Raw genomic sequence first — 22,511 nt, 5'->3', positions numbered from 1 at the left:
ACTATGCCTATCAGCTGGAGCTCAGCTAGTAGTAGCAACACTTAGGAATTTTAGGGAAAATTTCCTACTGTAGATAAGATCTTGGTGGTTGCTTCTCCTTTGGTCTAGTTTACAGACATCTGTTACTCTATTGTTTTCTAATCTGTAATTAATATTACCACTAATTATTTATATATCTGGGGTAAAGCCTGCGTCGTCTTAGACTGAACTGGGTGGCAAAACCCCACATAAATATTCCTCAGCTTCTTAATGAGTTGAGGATAGAATGTAGGATTAGCCATCTTCACATTATTGATTTGCAACACAATTACTAACCAAAAACAGTTGAAAGAGTACCATCAAATACGGCTATCTGGTGTTTATTCGCAGGCTAGGCAGCATTTTATATCACTAGTAAGATTTATCGCACATGTAATGCAAAAGATTAAAGCAGCGGTTCTCAAACTTCTTTGAACCGTGACCCCCTTCGGACATTAAAAATTACTACACGACCCCATGTGGGGGGTGGTGGGGCTGAAGCCTTACCCTACCCCATCTCTGCCACCCTGGATTTGGGGGCCAAAGCTAGCCTAAATCTAAGATAGCCCCAGCGACCCCATTAAAATGAGGTCCCGACCCACTTTGGGGTCCTGACCCAGAGTTTGAGAACCGCTGGATTAAAGCAAAGCTGATCATCATATTATAGAGATTTGATTTAACGTATTTGTCTCAGTATTGCTGGCATCTATGGACCAAATTAATCCCTGGTCTAGCTCCAGTGAAATCTCTGAAATTACAGCAGGGATGAATTTGCCTCTTGGGCACACTAGTGCTAACCGGAAAACATCTTAGATCCCTGTTAGTCCAAGTCATACATTGCCTACCTGAGATGCATCTTGGGGGAAAACTGCATCAAAAGCAAACATCTTGGGGGGAACCTGATTGCCCCTTTTCTGGAAGGTGTTCTGGCCTCCACAGGACAATGGGTCATACAGAGTCATTTGCTTCTTACGGGGATCAACCTTTAAGAAGGAGCTTGACTCAGACGTATCCCTGGCAAGGGTGGAACAAATGCGCACCATGACTTTCACCTGTCAGAAAACACAGAAAAAAACCCCACATTTAATTAGAGCATTGAATATACTAGAGTTTAGGATTTTTTAAATGGGCTTTCAAATTTCAGTGAGCCAAATCATTCTTGCTTTACTCAAGCCAGTGGGGCCACTGAGGTCAATAGACATCCAAGTGTTTGTAAAGGAAGCAGGATTTGGCCTAAAGTGCACAATTAATAAGGCCGAGAGCCTGGTCTCTCTTGCCTTAATGGTCAACTTGTGTATTTAATGATTACTGGGCACATCAATGTATTTTAATGTCTCAGTTACTCTAGTACAAAGATATTACATCACCTTTTTTGTCTTGTGATTCACATAAATAGAAAATGAACTGCATCCTGGTAGACCAATTAAGCAAACCAGAAGGTAATCTAGGCTGCTAAGCTATCGAGGCTGATGCTGTTTCTATGAAGACGACTGATCAATAAAGCAAACACATAAAAGCTTGATCTGTAATTTACACCTTTTAATTTCTAATCCAAATGCCGACATGAAATGCCCAGTTCGTTGTGTCATCAAAGAGTTGTGAAAGAGCCTAGTTTTAATGGTCAGCTTTTGAAATTATCTCCAAGGGTCTGGAATGTAATAAGCGTTAAAGGATGTGTTAAAACACGTTAGCTCACAACCCATTAGATGAGTACATAACAAGGTGTTATTTCTATGACTAAGATACATCTCTGTGGGATGTAATGAGGTTATACAGTATCCTTAACCAAACTTGTAAGCAATTTACATATAAGCAAAACCACTGATAATTCAACACAGCTTTGGTCCCTTCAGTAATTTTACTAGTATTTGGCACATGACTTTTTGAACTTTGTAGGATACATTCCCCATCTTTGTCAACTCCTGTGTATTTCCTTTCAAGTCACAGCTGTGTTGTTTTGTCCGGAAGCAGACTGACTTCAAGACGACAACCAGACAGAAGTTATGGTTAAAAGCTTCTTAAATATGTCAGTTGTATCAAACACACAAGTTTGGGCAAGTGGCAGTGCATTAAGTGGTGTCCTCATCATAGCGTGAAAGCATAACTACTGTTAACATTATGGAAGTGGCATGTATGCCTCAGGAGAAGACTATTTCCGAATTTTGAGGCAAATTACAGTTTCTTTCTCTCTGCAATGCAAACGGAGCAGTTTCATGCAAATTACCATCTGAATATCGTCTGTGTGCACAAGTGGGGAATGGACCCAATGCCAAATGCTCCTCTCCCTATTTGGGATGGCACTACTTGTGAGTGGGGATCCCCCTTCACGGTGGCACTAGCCCTTCAAACTGAGATAAGATTAAATCAGAAGCCTTGTGAGTTCAAACTCACGGGGACAAATTCATCCTTGCTATAAAACTCCACTGACAATGGAATTACACCAGGCATCAGTGTAGTTCATTCAGTATTTGTGTGTTCCCTTCTGCGTACACCCATGGCTAAAAGGGGTGATTTGGCTCTAAATCTATTATCGTGAGAAAGCAATTTGATCATTAGACAGGAAGTCTGGTTAAGACTCTGTACATAGGCTTTCTGTTCTGTGTTCCACTACCAATTAAGGTAAAGCAGAGAAACATTGCTGGAGTGCGGAAGGTTCTGGTCTCATTTATTCAGCCTCACTGTTTGTTTAACCTTCCTCCCCAATCCCTAATTTAAAAAGCCTTTTTTGTTATGCCTCCCCACTTTCCATATTGTGTTAAAGGCATTCTACTTAGCGCTGCCGTAGGTAGGCACAGCTACCATTGAAGAAAGTGGGAGTTACACCCACTGGAGCTCTAGGGCTGAATTTGGCTCAAAATAATTAATTTATTGCTGATGCAATTCTCCAGGCAGTTCAGGGAGAGATCACCAGTCAAGTCAATGGGGTAGGGAGGGAGCACAGCAAGAAGTCCCTAGCAGGGCAAGAAACCAAAAGAGCAAATATAAACCTTTAACTGTTTTCCTGCTTGCATCTTGCTCCCTGTTTGCTTTCTCTGCAGTGTCCTATAGTTTTAAACGGATGCCGACATTTGGAGCATGAGATTGATCTGCTGGAAATCAAACTGACATAACACTGTAAATAAAAATAAACTGCCTGATGCGCTTTTAAAATCTATTTTTTCTGTATGTTCAGGTGGTGTATTTGAGTGCTATCAACCCACATCCTGCAAACTCCTGATTACTTCATGCGGGGAGCAGAACTGACTGAATACACCCCAGGACTGATTCTAATCTCAATTACATCAGTTTTACACCAGTGTAACTCCCTTAGTTGCAGTGGAGTTACTCCTGATTTACACCTGTATAAGTGAAATCAGAATTAGGCCCATTTCGTCTCATTGCTGAATTAACATAATTGACCATTCTATTCTCCAACAAATGTTTCTGCTCTTAGGGTACGTCTATACTTACCGCCCGGGTCGGCGGCTAGCATTCGACTTCTCAGAGTTCGATATATCGCGTCTCATCTAGACGCGATATATCGAACTCCGAACGCACTCCTGTCGACTCCGGAACTCCACCACCGCGAACGGCGGTGGCGGAGTCAATGGGGGAGCCGCGGACTTCGATCCCGCGGCGTCTGGACGGGTGAGTACTTCGAACTAATGTAGTTCGAGTTCAGCTACGCTATTCACGTAGCTGAACTTGCGTACCTTAGTTTGACCCCCCCCCTTAGTGTAGACCAGGCCTTAGGATGGCAGAGGTTTCAGGAGCCAGGTCTCTCTCTCACTGGCATAAAAAGCCAGTGTAGCTGAAATTATAAAATTTACTATCATTAGTGGCAAATATGCTGAATAAACCACCATCATGAGTTCATCAGGGAGTGACCCAAAAGATAGATAGCATAAATTATTTGCCTACTAGTTCCCGGTCTTCTGGTATATGTGAGCTTTATTCTGTACCTGTGAGGTGAGCTGATGACACTATGTTGCAATGTACATTGATATTTCCAGAGCATTGGTCTTTCATTTGTTTTGAAGAAGAGACTGAGAATTTTCTATTGGTCAAAGTGAAGAATGATTATGTTGACCAGAGCATTCTGGATTGTAACCTCAGTTAAGAGAGACACTCATGACAGTGTAATGACCGTAGGCAAATCACTGGACTGCCTTGTGCCATTGTCAGCTTAGTACATGCCCACTATTAACCAGATGCAAGGACTGCCAGATTATGATCTCACGTGACTGAAAATCAGAAGCAGCTCCACTAATGTAAACTGGAGTGGGTCAAAACTGCTGTAAGAGCTAATTAGACCCAAAATGTCTTAGCTGACCTTTCTTGTGAAATGGCAAAGAGGAGGTTTTAAAAATTGCCTAAGACTATGAAAAAGTGGATCAACTTCACATCATTATTTTCCATATGAATTTAAACAGTTTTCTTCTAAATAGTATACACAGTATGGATAGGTAATATTTATATTAGTTTCCAAAAGTAAATATTCATTTAATTATTAAACATGGGAGCTGTCTCTTCGACCATTAATCTACAATGTCACTTAATGTGGCTTTTAGCAGATATTTTAAGGGGACACCACAGTCTCAGTCACCAAGTTGGAATGACTCTTTTGGAGATTGAGGTTTTACCAACCTCTCTGAAAGCGCTGTCTTCTCTGAAAAAAGACTAATAGAACATAGGCAGGTTTTTATTAGACACGAATGCATTATGGGGCAAATCTAGACCTGGAAAAAGAAATGCAACTGTCATGGAAATCTCTTGGACAAAATTAATGTGAACAAAAATAGTGCTGTAAATTAAACATGGTGTATAACTGAGGTGAAAAGTGAGTCTGAGTAGTAACAAAGGGTTACCACTGATTTAGCATTTTGTAGGAGCCTGACTCTGCTCTCAATTACACCAGTTTCATTCCACTGTAACTCCCTTGACTTCAATTCAGTTATTCCTGCTTTACACCAAATTAATTGGAAGAAGAATCAAGCCCTAGGTGTGCAAAATAAGTATAATTTACAGTCTAAAGAGAGCTGCCACTGGGTACAAACAGAAAAGGTATAAGATACAGTAGAGGTGGCCTGCAAAATGGGGATATTGATACTTAGATTCACACATGTAATCCTGGTACTATATGCTAAGCACAGTAAAACATTACATCATATCCAGGTCAAAGGGATATTCGTATTTGGAGCAAATGGTTTGTGGTTAAGGCATAAATGAATGAGAGCCAGGAGATGTGGGCTCTATCTCTGGATTTGCCAAAGACATGCAATGTGACCATAGACAGGAGCCCCTTGATCTCTGCTTCATTTCCCAATCTGTAAAATGGGTAAAATTACCACCTCCCTCACAGGAAAGTTGTATGGCTACATTCAATCACATTGGTCAAGTGCTTTAAGGATCCTCAGATGGAAGGTGCTATTGAAGTGCAAATTATTATTACATATTCTAATTATTATCTGTGTAACTTAATAGTGAAGATGTCACACAAGAAAATTCTCCAACTCTGCTTATGACAATAGTAAATGGAATTGACTACATCAGGCAGAACTGATGGAGCCACATGGCCCATTGAACTCCCATTTCACATGCAATTTATGAACAGGTAGGGGTGATGGGTTTAAAGCCAGTGCAGGACCATGCAATATACTACACCAGGGAGGCAGTATGAAAGAAGGTAGAACACTAATTCATTCAGCTATGGGGATAGCTCCAGGAACCTTTCAGTTCAATTTCAGGTTGAAGATCACAGCTGCTGCTGTGGGTAAGAGAGAATATAGTGCAGTTCATTTGAAGTCAGCTGAACAGTGGGGTTTAAGAACTTTAATACTTTTTGCTTTGCCTTGCAATTTAAATGAACTATAAATCGAGATTTTTCTCCTTAAAGGCAGGAAATTGGGTTTTTATGCTTCGCTTCCTGTGTGTCATTATTCCCTTAGTCCATTGCTACACTTCCCCACTAATCCTCTGTAATTAAAGGGTTTAGGATATACCACTTGTGATTTACAGGACCACTCAGACTGCCTGCTGAAGTTCTTATTTGAGTCCCAATAATTGTTCAGGTCCTTGGCAGTGTCAAGCTTCAGATACACCTCTCTGATTGTTTCCATATAACAGAAAAAAAATGCAAGACACAAGAGCATGCTCTTATAATACACATTGATAAAACAAACATTCTGGGTCAAATTTTGGTCTCATACTCATGTCAATCCAGATTAACTCAGTCTACTTACTCTGGATTTACATCGGTTTGAATGAGTTCAGAATGTGGCCTACTTTTTCTGTATTGTGAAGTTTCTTTGCCTAAACATAAGCCTTGCCTCCTAATATTGTGCTTGCAAACTTGAGCATATAGGGCACGATCCAAGCCCATTGATCGCAGTTGTGCATACAGGGCTTGATAGAAGCCCACTGAATTTAGCAGGAGACCTTTAATTGATTTCAAGGGGTTTTGGGTCCAGCCTATAGGCCTTTATTGTGCCCTTAGACCAGTTCTGCAATCTGTCATTGGCTTCGGTGGTGTTACTCTTGATCTGCATCAACGTAAGCGAAAGCAGAATCAAGCCCATACTGCTTAGGCTTTCATTACCAGGCCTTGTTTTAAATTGTAACACCACTTTTACGGCTGTATTTATATACACTGGTTACCGGCATGAGAAAGTCATCATTTACCCACAGTTCCCGCTCAGTAGTGTCAGTCATAGCACTGTCATTTTATGCATACGGAAATAATTTTGTTATTTCTATACCACTGTACAGTAGCTGTTAGTAAATGCAGATTTGTTAATGGTCACTACTGTCATTTAGGCTGACAGAACCAGGCTGCCTCACTTCCCAGCGTTCATACTGTGCCCCAAAAACATGTTGCTCTTGAACCAAGAGGAGAGAATTGGTTAACGGCAGGTTTTTTCCTCTGCTAAGCCCATTTGGTGACCCACCATGGCTCTTTTCTTATGGTCTCAATCTGCATGGAAAGACAAAGCTTCTGTGAGTGCTGGAAACTACAACAGTCAGAGGAAGAAAAAAAAAGCTAAACTGAGCCAGTGATATGTCCCTCTCTCAAATGCCTGCAGGGGACTTGTGGATTCCTGGCAGTGAAGTACGGAACATGGGGTAGGTAAACTGCATCAAACACTAATAACCAGGAATGGAGGCTGGAACAGGGGAACACAAGTCTTCAGAGACCTGCTCCAACATTGGGGATATTCTCGCTTCCTCCTACCCCTGACTAAGATTTAGTTTGAGGCTCATCTATCTAATTATTCAGCAGATAGGGCTAGACAGCTGTTGCTTTGGGCAGTGTGCTTGTCTTTACGAGCTGCTTCATTCATCAATCATTTCGGCACCTTCTGTTGGACGTACACTGTAGCATGAGGGGAGGCAGGGATTGTGATGTATTCAGTGGAGAGACAGAGCAGGGCTACTGAGCAATATTAGCACTCCATCAATGTAATGGCAATCACTGGCTGCAGGAACAGCCTTATTGGAGGTTAATGAAGAGTGGGCTTTGTAATTTCTCACCGTTACTGCTGTAAATAATGGCAGCAGATATATTTTGTTGTAGCCAGCCACAAAACATTACAGCACAATAAAATCTATAACTTCTCATTGCTTATGCACATATACTTTCTTCACATGATGGATGTAAAGCTAGAAGCTTTCCCGCACTGTCCAGATGATCTGGAAGCATTTTGGTAAGTTTCACCATTTAAAGAAGCCTCACATCCTTTTCTTCCAGCTCAGAAGTCATAACTGTTAAGGTTAAAATGAAATCTAGATGGTCAAGATAAAGAGATCAGGCCAAATTCAACCAAATGCAGCCTGGAGTAAGTGAAGGCAGCTGCAATGGACATCTCTGGGCCAACCTCAGCAGTGACAAAAACCCTGGAGTAAGTTACGTCGGGTGTAACTAAGGGTAGGTCTATACTTACCTGCCAGGTCAACGCATAGAGTTTGACTTCTCGGAGTTCGAACTATCGCGTCTAATCTAGACGTGATAGTTCGAACTCCGAACGCGCTCCCGTCGACTCCGGAACTCCACCACCGCGAACGGCGATGGCGGAGTCGACGGGGGAGCCGCGGACTTCGATCCCGCGGCGTCTGGACGGGTGAGTAGTTCGAACTAAGGTAGTTCGAGTTCAGCTACGCTATTTGCGTAGCTGAACTTGCGTGCCTTAGTTCGACACCCCCCCCCTAGTGTAGACCAGGCCTTAGTCAGAAAATGTAATTGGGCCCACTTCTCCTCTCAAGCCATTTATCATCAGTGGCGTAATTCTGCTGGATTCCATGGAGCCACTGCTGATTTACATTAGTTTGAGTGAGAAGAGAATCAGGCCATTGTGTGCAAGTGGCAAAGCAATGCTCTGCTACTGACATTAGTCTGGGATTCAGTGGGTTTGTATCTCATACTCCAAGAGACCGGGAGAGAGGACGTAGCGGGATAAGCAGCTAACAGGAAGATGTAAGATAAAACCCACACATCTGGTTTAATTCCCACCTTCACTATCCACAACTCCGCTAGGGAGCTATTTCACACTCGACATGAGTGCAACCTCCAGTGGTACCTGATGGGAATGGCTTCCTCTTATGCAAGCGCTGAATTTTGCATACCCACTAATTGTCAGATCTGTGCAAGTTACAGTATGCCACGTATATCCATTGTGCTAAATCCTGCACTCCCCTATAGCCAGCACAAGGGGGCTATAAAGCAGACTCTAGGGAGACCGCCAACACAAGGAGCACTGCTCAGTGGCATAAAGCTGGCATAGCCCAGCCTCCAGCACTATGCCAGGCAGGCTGGCTGAACTTGCAGGTCATGAGGAGGAGGGGGTGGGGGGAGAAGCCACATGTGCTTCCGGCCCTGATGCCAGGCCTGAAGTATGAGCATGGGGAGGGGCAAGACCAAAACCCTTGTTGCCCTGCAGTCCCCAGGAGGCAGATGGCCCTAGGGTTGAGAAGCAGTCCTGAAGCTGCTCTAAACTATGTTGGGAGACAAATTGGTCCCTGGCTGCATCCAAGATTGGGGACCCACAAATGGTTCCTTTGTGGTTTCCCCACTTCTACTGTGCAGCAATTTTCTTATCTATTTACACTGGAGTTGTAAATTACACCACCATTTATATCACCTTTCAAAAGGCACAAGCAGTTAAAGATAAAAAATGTCATGGCAACTCAGCAGCAAACTAACACATACTATTCCTCATTATTTTATTTGTACAGAGCCAATCTGATGCTACATGTAGTACAAAAGGGGACTGATTCTTCTGTCTTTCACACCTGTAACCCCACTTGAGTCACACCAGAATAAAACCAGTGCAAATGAGGGGAGAATAAGGGCCAATGTCTCTACTTTGAAAAAACTCTAGACAAGGCCTCATCCTGATCTCACCCATTTTACACCAGCGTGCCTCCATTGGCTTGATTGGAGTATCTCCTGATTTACACCAGCGTATGTGAGATCAGAATCAGTCCCAGGGGGTCTAATGTCAGCACACAGACAACAGAAAAGGAAAAAGTTGTGAAAGAAGAAGGATGGGGGGAACAATTTTACTCCCTATAGATACCTAGCCATCTACACATTATTGTTTCTGTAACTAATATAACTGAAAGGATAACAGAAAAATATGAGGGGGAATATAAGAGGTCAATGGTACTCACTCTTTTAGGTTACAAGACCAAGCCTAAGCCAGTTGGATCTTGTTCATAAGAGCAGCCTTAAATTCTGTAATCAGTTGGTATGATACGGACACAATGCTGAGTACCACATACTGCCGGAAACCAGCTTATATGTCCCTGCCAAGTCACATGAGAAATTGCATTGCCATCTGGTCATTTGTTAACCTAATGAGGAACAGTGCAACCTTATGGTTCTTTTCTTTTTAGGGACAGAGGAATTTGGATCACATCACCAGAAGGCATAATCCCTCCCTGAGTTCCCCAACATGCAGGGGATCATGTACCCTGCACTATCCTTTTGGTTCTTCCCTGACCCTTACTGGCAATTTTGCCTCCCAAAGGAGCATGGAGGGAGCAGTCTCTAAGCTTCCCCGAGTACAGGGATAGAGAGTGACCTGGGTCCTTGTGCCCCCTCTCCCCTACTACCCTGCAACACACTCACTTGCCTACTTGCAAAAGGCCCAGCAACATTTTAATCCAGATTGTATATTGAAGCTGGAATTCTATCCTCTCCTGGCAATTCTTTAAATCAGACATTTCACAGCATTTCCATAAGAGATGGACTCAAAGCAGAACAGCGCAATCTAAACATCCCCGAACAAGCTGTCAAACTTGTCTCCTCCAGAACTATTACATGGATCTTTTAGAGGACACCTACCAATGAAGTCAATGGAACCTTTGCATACAAAGTACTCCAGGGTTACCAATACCAGTAGAATAGGGGAAATTTCTGCTCACTTCTGTCCTTAAGTACAGAATGTATTCTCCAGCTCAGATTAAAAATGTAACAAAAAATACGTTTGACTGCCATGAATTTCAAGAACGCTAACGAGGTTCCACTTTCCCTGTGGTCAGGTTTCCTCCCCTTTCTAAACGGACCAGATTTTATGCGCAGCTTCACTTTTAATGAGCTTTTAGGCTGAAGTTTCCCCCAAACCCAATCAGCTCTAACCCAGTTCCCCTTAATCCTCTCCCCAATTTCCCACAGGGATACTCACATTCTGATTAGCGTTCAGGCTTTTAGAACAAATCGTTAAAGGGGATCCGGGTGACTGACAGTATTCATACTTTATGGCAAACACACAAAGCTCAGAAGGAGTACTAGCCTTCCATGCATACCACAGGCCAAATGCTGCCTCCATGCACACCCCAGAAGGGGCATTCTGTGCACCAAGAAAATCTGCAGAGACCAGGGAGGTATGTGTCCCCAAAGACACTGGATTTGGAGTAGCAGTGGAGTGGCTCGTCTGCCTTTACCACATAGCCTCAAAGTTGAAAAAGCCCCCATGGGCACAATGTGTTCCCATCATGAGAAGGGCAATGACTGGGGGATCCAGGAAGTGAAGAGTCCACTGGCCCTTTTGTCTAGTCTATGGCTATACCACCCACGGAAACACTGAGGAGGGGAGGGATAGCTCAGTGGTTTGAGCATTGGCCTGCTAAACCCAGGGTTGCGAGTTCAATCCTTGAGGGGGCCATTTAGGGAACCGGGGTAAAAATCTGTCTGGAGATTGGTCCTGCTTTGAGCAGGGGGCTGGACTAGATGACCTCCTGAGGTCCCTCCCAAGGCTGATATTCTATGAATCTGCTGCAGTGCAGGAAGCCTTAAGGGGAGCTCTGCACTCAGGGTTTCCTCCTGGAAACCTGCTCCTCCTGCAAAACAGAACCACAGATTTCACAGCCATCAGGGCTCTCCATCCCTGGTGTGAATGTGTCTATACGGGGCGGCCAGCAGGAAGCAGGTGGATTTCACACAGCATCAACATCTCAAACTTCCTTGCTGTGTATTTAAGATGATACATTGCTCCATACTCAACATACTGCTAAAACACCAGTATCCTCTTTGTGAAGCAAACAAGTATTACATAGGTGCATTACAGTATAACAGACCTGGTACCTTCAGTAGCTAGTTTACCTTAATTCTCTAACTAGATAGAGGGGCATTCAGGGTTTCTCATTATACATGATCAGGTACAAGGGCAGAGACCAGGAACTCCTATTTAACAAGATGCTCTGTATCTTGTTTAATCAAATGAGAATTTTAATGGAAAGAATGAGAAAAAAGAAAAACAATTCTGAAGTCACTGTTAAGCATGCCTTTGAGATGACTTCTATTGTAAGTGTTAGCCAGACAAAGAATGCTTAGGCATTGCACAAAAGACAAAGAAGCCTAGGCCTTTTTATTATTTATACAAATGATCTCCATGATTACGCGCAAAGGAAGATTTCCAAGTCTGCACATGACATTGTTCGGTGTGGCACTGTAAATAATGAGCAGCGGCGCAATCAGATAATAAGGATTTACATTATTTAAAGCTGAGCGGCAATAGGTGACAAATTGCAGTTTAATGTAGATAAGTGTGAAAAGTATGCACAGAGCCAGGGAATGAAAACTGATAATAATATCCACTAAATAAAGTGGGTGATTCAAGGTACTGAGTGGGGAAAAGATTTGGGAGTTCAGTGAGAGAAAAAAAAATTCCAAAGCGCTAGACCAGGGGTGGGCAAACTACGGCCTACGGGACGGATCCGGCCCCTCAAGGCTTTGGAGCCGGCCTGCAGGATTGCCCCCTGAGGCCCTGCGGCGCTCTCAGAAGCGGCCAGCACCACTTTCCTGCGGCCTCCGGGTGGGGGGGGCAGAGGGGTCCGTGCATTGCTCTTGCCTCCAGGCACTGCCCCCTCCCCCCCGCAGCCCCCATTGGCTGGGAACGGGGAACCGTGGCCAATGGGAGCTTTGGGGGAGGTACCTGGAGGCACGGCAAGGGCAGCACATGTGGAGGCCTCGCCCTCCCCCTCCCCCTCACCCAGGGGCCACAGCACTTCCTGGAGCGGCACAGGGCCAAGGCAGGCATGCAGGGAGCCTGCCCTGGCCCCGGTACACGCCGCTGCCACCCTGGAGCCACTTTAGGTAAGTGGCGCTGGGCCGGAGCCCAAATCCCTCCTGCACCCCGCCCCCCAGCTCCCTGCCCTAAGCCCCCTGCCTGCACCTCGCACCCCTCCTGCACCCCAACTCCCTGCCCTGAGCTCCCTGCTGCACCCTGCACCCCTGTGCACCCCAAACCCCTGCCCTGAGCCCCGTCCTGCAGTCCACACCCCTCCTGCACCCCTGCCCTGAGCCCCCTCCTGCACCCCAACTCCCTTCCCTGAGCCCCCTCATACTCCCTGCACCCCTCCTCTACCCCAATCCCTTGCCCTAAGCCCCTTCCTGCACACCGCACCCCCTCCCTCCCGTACCCCAACCCTCTGCCCCAGCCCCGCATACAATTTCCCCACCCAGAAGTGGCCCTCAGCCAAAAAAGTTTACCCTCCCCTGCTCTAGACCAATATGCATTTGTCACGAAGAAAATGAGCAGGAGGAATAGCATTGGTGAGTGAAGTCAATATAAATCCAAGGAGGTGACATTACCATATAAGGTGACATAGCTTGTGTATTATTGTGTACACAGCACAGGAATCCTACCTCTGAAAGAAGTATAACAACCTTAAATGGGTGTGTAGTATGCAGTTGGGAGCTTGGGAAGAGGCTTCTGGGTTAAGGCTATGGGAAGATATCAGGACATTTAACGATTTGCTTTCACGGGCAAGATATGTGATTCTGCAGTTAGCCTTTGCAGAAAATGGTAGCTTTTTCATGTTGAAAAAAACTCAAGAGTAGATCCTGATTTCACTTCAGTTTTATACCAACCTAACTTCCTTATCTTCAGTGAAATTACTCCTGATTTGCGCTGGGGTAAATGAAATCAGAATCAGGCTCAAAATCTTGAAGTTAGCAACAACAATAAAAAAAAAAGATTAAATGGAGCTCATTAAATGAAAACAATAAATACAGGGTTTCCACCCCAAACAATAATATTTTCCATTGTTACCACACCTTCCATCTGAAGATCTCAGCATGCTTTACAAACATTGATGTATTAAGCCCCATGACATGCTCAAGAGATAAGTCTCCTTATCCTCATTTTACAGACAGGGAAACTAAATATTAAAGGGATTAAGTGAGTTGTCCAAGATTACATAGGATGCCCGTGGCAGCTCTGGAAACAGAACCTAGATCCTCTGTCTCCTACACTTGTCCCATAAACATGAGGCTATCCTTCCTCTCAGGTGAGGAATCCTTTTAACTGACATTTTCCTTCAAAAGGTTTTATTTTGCTCAGGATTACTTGTTTGCTTTGACCTTCAGACTCTGATCCAATCATCAATTATTAAAATCTTATTTATGGAGCACTAACATAATATATGCAACAGATGAGTATTCGGGGACCTGATTCTGCTGCCATTCTGAAATCAAAGGGACCACGCACAGCATAAGGGGCTGCAGATCCTGAAGAGAGATGCCAGAATCTAGCCCTTATTAAGGACTGAATGCTGCCCTCACTCGCAACCCCGGCAGCCCCACTGAAGTCAATGGAATTCCAGGAGACACAAGTCTGGGCAGATTTGGCCCTAACTTGCTGCTGCTCAGCAAGCATTGCTTCTGGGGGTACAGATTCTGGACCGAACTGTGCTCTCAATTACACTGATGTAAATCCTTAGTAACTTCATGTTGTCAACTCTGGATATACAGTAGGGAATCTGAGGGCACAACTTGGCCCTGTGACTAACAGAAGCAAGAGGATATTAGGCTAGAAAGGCAGATAAAAGGATAAGACAGAAGACTTAACATGACTGCCCAGAGGGGAACTAAACAGAGCTGCTAACTTGAAAAACTGAACTTGTCTAACATTGCATTGAGCTGTGAACCTCCTCTGTATTCTCAGCTGCAGTTTACAACATAACACCACTATTGACCCTCAACCCTGATAAATGAAACACTGTAGCAATCTGAAACAGCCAAACAATCGGCCTAGTCAGTCTTAACACTAATAATCTCAGCCACTTGCTTGTTGCCTTGTAAAATGCTATAATAAATAAGGCTGGTGTCTGTGAATAAAAACAGGTAACTAACTAAATGCCATGGAATGAACGTACACTGCTTGTTAGCATTCATTGTGGATATGCTTGGCAGTATTCTGCAATCCTTACTCAGGCAAAACTCCCATCGCCTTCAACCTTAGCTATCATTTTCTGACTTGAGTGCTCAACCATGCAACCTTAATGTTCTCTTAACGAAGCTATTCTTTAATGGAATAATTCATTATGTTATATGTAGCTCAGGGGCTGTGTAATTCTTTCTAGCAAGTAGCAACCTTTAACAAATGGCACCTGATCAATAATGCAGAATTCAACATTTGAGAATAAATAACAGGCCTTCTTTGCAAGTTGTGTCTGTGGAAAATGTCAGAACCATTTATCATGGAGCCAGATTGATAGCCTGCAGCTGCTGTCCACAAGGTCTATAAAACCTAACTTTGCTGAGTTCTGCAAATCTGTTTTTATATCAGACATAATTAGCTTTCTTCTATGACCAAAACACAAAATAAGATCTTATTGCGTACGCAGGTAATGACCATTACCAGGGCTTTATTAGAGCACAGCTTTGTCATAATGGTACTTTGTTCTCGAGCTGCCTCTTACATAGGGTTATTTTATCTTGGTTTCCAGGTGCACTCAAACAATCCTCTGTGTAACTCTATACAGTCTGAGCTGCTTAATCTATATCAGTTTGTAAAATGCATTTATATTTGGTTTTTAAATCCTCAGATTAACAAGTCAATTGGACAAACAGTACAAGCCAAGTGAATGGTCACCACTTTATCTCAGCCTGTCAATACAGGATCCTCTTCTTCCACAATTCCCTTCCGATGGAAAGTGGACAGATGATTTGTAATGGCTGAAAGGCCAATTTCACTACTGATATAAATGAATAAGATGGTGCAAACAGGGCTGTCTTAAAGTGTAGGTCTATCCTGAAAAGCGACTTTATAAAAACAGCATTGTAGGGTTCCAGAAAGATTTTGTATCATTGATTTCCAAATCCACTGTACTCAGTTTTCAAGCCAAGATATTCCTTTAAATTCCCAACCATGCAATCTCAGACTGGGCTCTGACACCCATGATGTGTTCTTTCTATCAAACCAGCAGGAATAGAGAATCCGCAAACCATACCCTTGGCTATCTCTGCATCTTCATTTTCTGCAGATCCTGCAGTCTACTGTCCTTTGCCTTCATGGGTGAAGCTGCAGGGATAGTCTTTCCTTGGCCCACTTGAAGACAGTGATCTGAGGTGGTGGTTGTGAACAGTTGAAGCAGATCTCTGCAGAGGGGTGCAGGCAGTAGTTCTGTAACATTCTGCTCTCCCATGGGTTTAGGTCACAAGACATGGATGCTTCGTCCCTTCTCTAGCACAGACTTCCTCTGCCTCATGCAAATTGCCCCTCATGATCTCCAGTTTGAGCATATTGATGTCACTGTGATGTCAGCATGCATATCAACTAATCAAGTGTTTCCAGAGCTGAGGTTCCTAGACAAAGGCCTACTGTGCATATAACTTATTCCCGCCTTGGGTGCAACTCCAATGACATAACTGGAGTTATGCTATCTTAGCTTTTGGTGAATCTGTCCTGCAAGTCCTTTTAAATGCACCTTTTTACCTGCCAGGATAATTCCCATGGTAATATTACTGACTGTTAGTCAAGGGTGGCCCAACATCCCAGACAGTGGACAGGACAATTGCAGCCACTGAACAGGCACAACAAATGGTGGAAGCCATTGGCTCTTTACTGCATCAAAGAGATCTTCCCTTTTAGGGTCATTCGTCCTCCATGCCTGCCACCACCATACATTAGCATTGGGATGGGGGATTTCTGATGTCTGGTAACATTCTGTCACTTACCACAAAAAAGGAAAGATTAAAGGAAGAAAGCTATTTTTTCAGAAGTGAAACAGTGTGTCTTCCCACAGCAGATTATAGCATAGGAGGCACAAGCAATCAAGATAAAATACGTTGGGTTGGGGGGAGGGAAGAGTGAATAATAAATAATATTTAGCACTTATATAGTGCCTTTCACATGTAGTATAGAATGATGTTTAATGAAATCTTCAAACTGATCTTCTAGTGATATTCCTAAATCCATTGAACAGCAGTGTTATAACAAAGAAATGGCTTAGCCTTCAGTCTGCCTGTCTACTGAATGATGTGTTTATACCATGTGTGACACTATGGTATCTTGAAGCAAATGGGACTATTCCCTTGAGTAAGGACTATTCATGTGTGTAAGAATAAAACATAAGTGTAAATTGTGTGTAACTCAGAAGAGAATCAGGCCATTGGATCTGAGGTGGAGTAACTCCAATGACAGCTATAGAGCTATTCCATATTTTCACTGGTATAACAGACCAAAATTTGGATCAATTTGTTTTGTCTCACCTTAGTTAATGTGTCAAATCTTTTCAAGCAGATCTTGGAATCTGTGGCACTGAATTTGTTTAATACAAATAATGGATTTGTCCAGATGGAAGAAACCACAGATGTAGCTCCCAAAGACTCAGGACCAACATTAAGGTGCTAAAATCAATATCGTAGTCTCTCAGTGTACTTTAATAGGTGCCATCATGATTTTTCTTGCAGTTCAATAATTGGTATTTAACCCTGAGATTACTTCTGGCATTTTATTCTCCTACTTCATTTAAGAAAGTCATCATAGCTACACTCATATCTTAGGCAGGCTGGGCAATGGTTTGGTTTTTTTTTAAACAGCCATCAAAGACATATGAAGTTGACAGAGTTAATTCTTACAAAGGATCTTTACTACAACATGCCAAATTAAGATCCAGATCTGGGCTTGGACTGTGAGCATCACCAAATTTTGGCATAGCTGATGTGGGGATTTGATTCAATTTATTCATAAGGTGAGGGCCAATGATAGTTCACAGGGAACACTACGCTGTGACTGTACTATTTCTGTGCATGGTATTGGTGTCAAAACCTGATCACCACACCTTCTCCCATGTGTGCATATTCCTTTTCTTAACAATCAAAACAAGCTGAAATAAAGTTAAAGTTGTGCTTCAGCTTCCCAAAGTAAAGGGAATTCTCTCCACCATTAATTCCCTCCTGTGTGCCCAGATAGTGCAAGGAGTATGGTCTCTGGCCAGTACTTCAGAACACAAAATCATCATGTGCATACCCCAGGCACTGGCACAGCGAGATACAACAGGGTACCTTTTGAATGGAATGTCAGGCCTAACTCCGAATGTCTTTGCCAGTGTGGGTCTTCGGGCATATGTACACTGCCTCGCAGGTTGGACTACAGGGTTGTGAATAGCAGTGCGCACTAAAGTGCTGCCCTGGAACTCCTTTACACTCCTACACTTCTCTGGAGAAGAGATGGAAACATGCCAAACTAGGTCACAGTACTATGAAAGAGGTGTGCTTAAAAAACTCATTTTTACACAAGGCTTGAGTCAGGGTGTGAGCCCAGATGTCCCTTTAATCTTCAAACAGGATTGCATTAACACAAACCAGGAATCTTTTAGTTTGTGCCTTCAGCATCCACATAGGGGAGTTAAAGCACAGCACTTTGATGTTCACTGCTATTCAAACCACCTCATCTGAACTGAGAGGCAGTGTAGACATAGCCTCAGTAGGCCTCCTAATATTATTTTAATTGAGCGGCTACAGTCTCTCATGTCAAAACATAGGAACACAGATTATGTAAAACTGCATTAAGGGACTTTTTAAAGCTCTGATTAATGGCCTGATAGGTTGTAAAATGAATCCAAGTTGTAAATTTGTACTTAGGGTTTTTCTAAAATGTGAATTATTGACTTGACAGATTGTAATAACTTCTTCAGAACTGTTCTGGTCTATGGTTCAAATCCTTTCTGTACAGCTCACTGACATGCACAGTAAGGCTAATTTACTAGTCCTCTCAGAGCATGAACATCCACAGGCTACAACTTCTTCTGAAATGTATGTTAAAATATTGCAAGTGACCAGATGGACTTAGCCAAAGGGAGGAAAGTGAGATTTATGTAATAGTGACGTCCAGCTGCGAATAACTCAACAACTCCCTGCTAGCTCATCTGGGAGTTAGGTTTCTTTTTAATTCACTTGATAGATACGATGCCTGCAGACCATAGCTGTTCTGCCTTTAAAATTCAACTATATCAGATGAACCATAGTACCTGTTAAAATGGCAGCATTTACCCACAGTTACCCTCAAAGTGATAACTATTTCCCTGTCCTCAGAGTCGGAGATACTTAGATATCAGAGTTGGGAGCCACAATTCTGAGCTTCCTTTGAGTGCTCTGTACTGTGCAGAGCGATATCTATATTATCATTCAATTTCATTATGAGATTTCTCTGCAAAACTCAAACTTGCGTTTTGGGCCACATCTTCCAGCTATCCTTTGAACATATTTAGGCCCTGAATCTACACTTGTCCCCATGCAGAGCCCTACAAACTTGAGTGGAACTCTGTACAGCACATGGGTCTGCCTGGACAGTTTTTCTTGCAGGATTTTGGCCTTATTGTTAATCAGGTTAATTCATAAGAACTGTCTGTCTCTCTTAAGTTTTCTATTGCACATTTTACACTGTAGTATTTATGGGTTCAGTCCTGCAAAGTGCTGAACAGTTCTAGGAGATGCTCAATGCCTTGCAGCATAAAGCCCTAACCACTTCCAAAGTGAATAGGAACTAGGTCTGGCAATTAGGAAATGTGCCTGAACGAAAACAAAAAATCTGAACATCCCTGATTTGTGTGTCCGAGTGTTCAAATTTGGAAATGAATTTTGCAAGTAGCCCCTCTCTTTATAAAGGACTGAACAAAAACCTCAACTCATGCATCTCTAAATTTCAGGGTATTTGAAATCTGGGTCCTACTTCAAAATATGCAGTTGAACCCCTTTCCAAATATGGAAGAAAAGAGAGACATTTAACTAACAACAGCTGCATTTTTGAAAAGGTAATTACTAAAACTAGTCAAAACTCAGAATGGGAAATTTGGACATGTCACAATTTGTTTTAGTCCCAAATTGGAATGAAAACAAAACAAATTCGATTTCTAGTAAAATAATTATTTTTTCAACAATTTCATATCAGGTCAATTAAAACATTCTGTTTTTAAAAAAAATCAAAATGTTTGCTTCTGTTCCAGACTTTTAAAAATTATAATACAATTGATAAGAATATAAAAATAGTAAATTTAAAAACAAAAAAGTCATTTCAAAACAAAAAATCAAAATGTTACACGCTGATAAGAGACTTTTGGACCTTCCAGAATGATTTTTAAATATCTTTTTTGAAAATGAAATTAATCAAAATTGACATATTTCCAAGGAAACTTTAGATTTTGACTATACAGCGTTTTCTGACAAAAAAAAAAGTTCTGTTGGAAAGTTTTCAATCAGCTCTAGTGGTTATTAGTTTAATTGTCAATCAATGAAGTTTGTCAGATTTTAAATAATTACGTCGGTCAAATTTTAAGGATTTAGCATTTAGGCATATCCCAGAATATGTATTTTGACGTATGGCCACTAATTTGAAAGGAGAGCCAAGACATGCAATGACTTGGTAGATGTTGTTTCATGAGAAGTACTAGTACAGTGTATAAAGCGTTCACAGGTATTGAAGGGGTTAAGAAAATTGCAATGAGGAAAAGTATTTTAAAATCCTTCATACTGGACGTTATAAAATTGAAAAAAAAAAAAAGATTTAGCAAATTGCTATCTATAAAACCAAGTTCAAACTATGTAATTATATTTTTGAAGTGGTCTAACCTGTACTTTGCAGAGCTAATCTACACTCCCATTCCTCTCTCTAGAGATGCTGACTCAGAGCAACACATTTCCCCATACAAAAAATCTTAATGTCCCAAGACAAAACTATTTGAATACAAAAGTATCAGAAGGGTAGCCATGTTAGTCTGGATCTGTAAAAGCAGCAGAGAGTCCTGTGGCACCTTATAGACTAACAGACGTATTGGAGCATGAGCTTTACAAATACAAAACACATTCTAGACATTCTAGATCAGGGGTCAGCAAACTTTGAGAAGTGGTGTGCCAAGTCTTCATTTATTTACTATAATTTAAGGTTTCATGTGTCAGTAATACATTTTACATTTACAGGGGCCAGCAGACGGAACCCCAGACTGGCAGTGGGCTGAGCACTTCAAGAATCCTCTAGTCCAGTGGTCTCCAAACTTTTTTGATTGCGCACCCCATCAGTAAAAAAATTTTTGAGCATGCACCCCCTGCTCCCGGCCGAACTGCTGAAGCAAAAAAAAAAGAAGTGGCGCTGCTCTGGCGCCGCTCCTCCTGCCGCGCATCCCGACGGATCCTCTTGTGCACCCCACTTTGGAGACCACTGCTCTAGTCAGCCTGTGGCACTCACTACAGCATGATGCCATTCAGGAAAAACAACAGCTGGATTTTTTTAAGGTCTGTAATATGGTGGCTGCCACCTGAGCATCCCCTCATGGCCAAAGGTCACTCCATGGCACCCTGCCTCTCTACCTCCCCTCCTCTCTGGGTACCAAAGATCCAACTCAGTTTCCCCTGATAACAAGGGCTGATCAAAGTGCCCACCGAGGCGCTCTGGGACTCAACCAAGCATGGACAAAAAATAGTGGATGCTCAGCACCCAGCAGCCACAGCTGTTAGGCAGGGCCCCCAATCAGCTGTTAGGAAGTGTTGCCAATCACTTGCAGCTGGAGGAGGGCATATAGCAGTAAGTGGCAAGTTGGGGCCTTGAGGGAGGGTTTGGAGCAGGAGTAGGAAGAGGCAGACTAAGGGTGGGACCTTAGGGGGGCTGAGGCTTTATTATCCCCAAGTGTAGCCTGTCCCCCTTTAATTGGCTCACTTAGACCCACCTTTTCTGATGCAGAGGAAGTTGGGCCTGGTCTAATCACAGGGAGCAACTACTATGTGACAGTCTGGACAATTGTGTAACCATTAATAACATTTATTCTGTAGTTATGGTACTAAGAAAATGATATGGGTAATCAAACCTCCTGCTTCACTGTGTCAGCTGATTGTTCATGGGAGTCAGGAAGTAATTCTTTTCCCCCAGGGACCTATGTCGCACAGTTTATGCTTTAATTTTCACCTTCCTCGGCGCAATCAGGAAGCAACCACTGACGGAAGAGACAGGATAATAGACCATATGGGCCAATGACATGAGCTATGCCAGATACTCTGTTTTTATATTACTGAACACTCCCATGAGCGAGTGTGGAATTATCAGAATCCAACACTTCCTATCTGTATTAAATCCCTCCTATACTCTATGCTGTTCTTCCTTTGCCCTAGCATCTTTTTATATGGCTGAGTCTTTTCTGGCTCCACTACAGTGAATTATTTATACAGTTTTATCATCTTGCATGGTCCTCTACAAACAAGAAGAAATAGACGTTCCCTGTCCTAAACAGTTTACGATCTCATGACCCAACAGTGCCACACTTTATCATGTTGAATAGCACTCATAGACTCAGACTCTAAGGTCAGAAGGGACCATTATGATCATCTAGTCTGACCTCCTGCACAACGCAGGCCACAGAATCCTACCCATCCACTTCTATAACAAACCCCTAACCTATGTCTGAGTTATTGAAGTCTTCAAATTGTGGTTTGAAGACCTCAAGCTGCAGAGAATCCTCCAGCAAGTGATTCATGCCCCACGCTGCAGAGGAAGGCGAAAAACCTCCAAGGCGTCTGCCAATCTGCCCTGGAGGAAAATTCCTTCCCGACCCCAAATATGGCGATCAGTTAAACCCTGAGCATGTGGGCAAGACTCACCTGCCAGCACCCAGGAAAGAATTCTCTGCAGTAACTCAGATCCCATCCCATCTAACATCCCATCACAGACCACTGGGTATACTTACCTGCTGATAATCAAAGATCAATTGCCAAAATTAGGCCATCCCATCATACCATCCCTTCCATA

At 42.9% G+C, this 22,511-nt stretch overlaps 1 protein-coding gene across 6 annotated transcripts in view; it reads right to left on the bottom strand.

Annotated features, from left to right (window-relative positions):
• Positions 1-22,511, bottom strand: part of KIF26B (kinesin family member 26B) — a 417,971-nt gene that overhangs the window by 106,811 nt on the left and 288,649 nt on the right. For all 6 annotated transcript variants that reach the window (XM_045010461.1, XM_045010455.1, XM_045010458.1 and 3 more), the window contains one exon: positions 864-1,070. In XM_045010461.1, the coding sequence (XP_044866396.1) occupies positions 864-1,070 (207 nt within the window). The remainder of the gene's footprint in view (positions 1-863; positions 1,071-22,511) is intronic.

This window comes from Mauremys mutica, chromosome 3 (assembly GCF_020497125.1).
Source record: "Mauremys mutica isolate MM-2020 ecotype Southern chromosome 3, ASM2049712v1, whole genome shotgun sequence".
Classification (NCBI taxonomy): Eukaryota; Metazoa; Chordata; order Testudines; family Geoemydidae; genus Mauremys; species Mauremys mutica.
The sequence above is the reverse complement of the archived record's forward strand: the minus strand, read 5'-3'. Positions and strand labels throughout refer to the sequence as shown.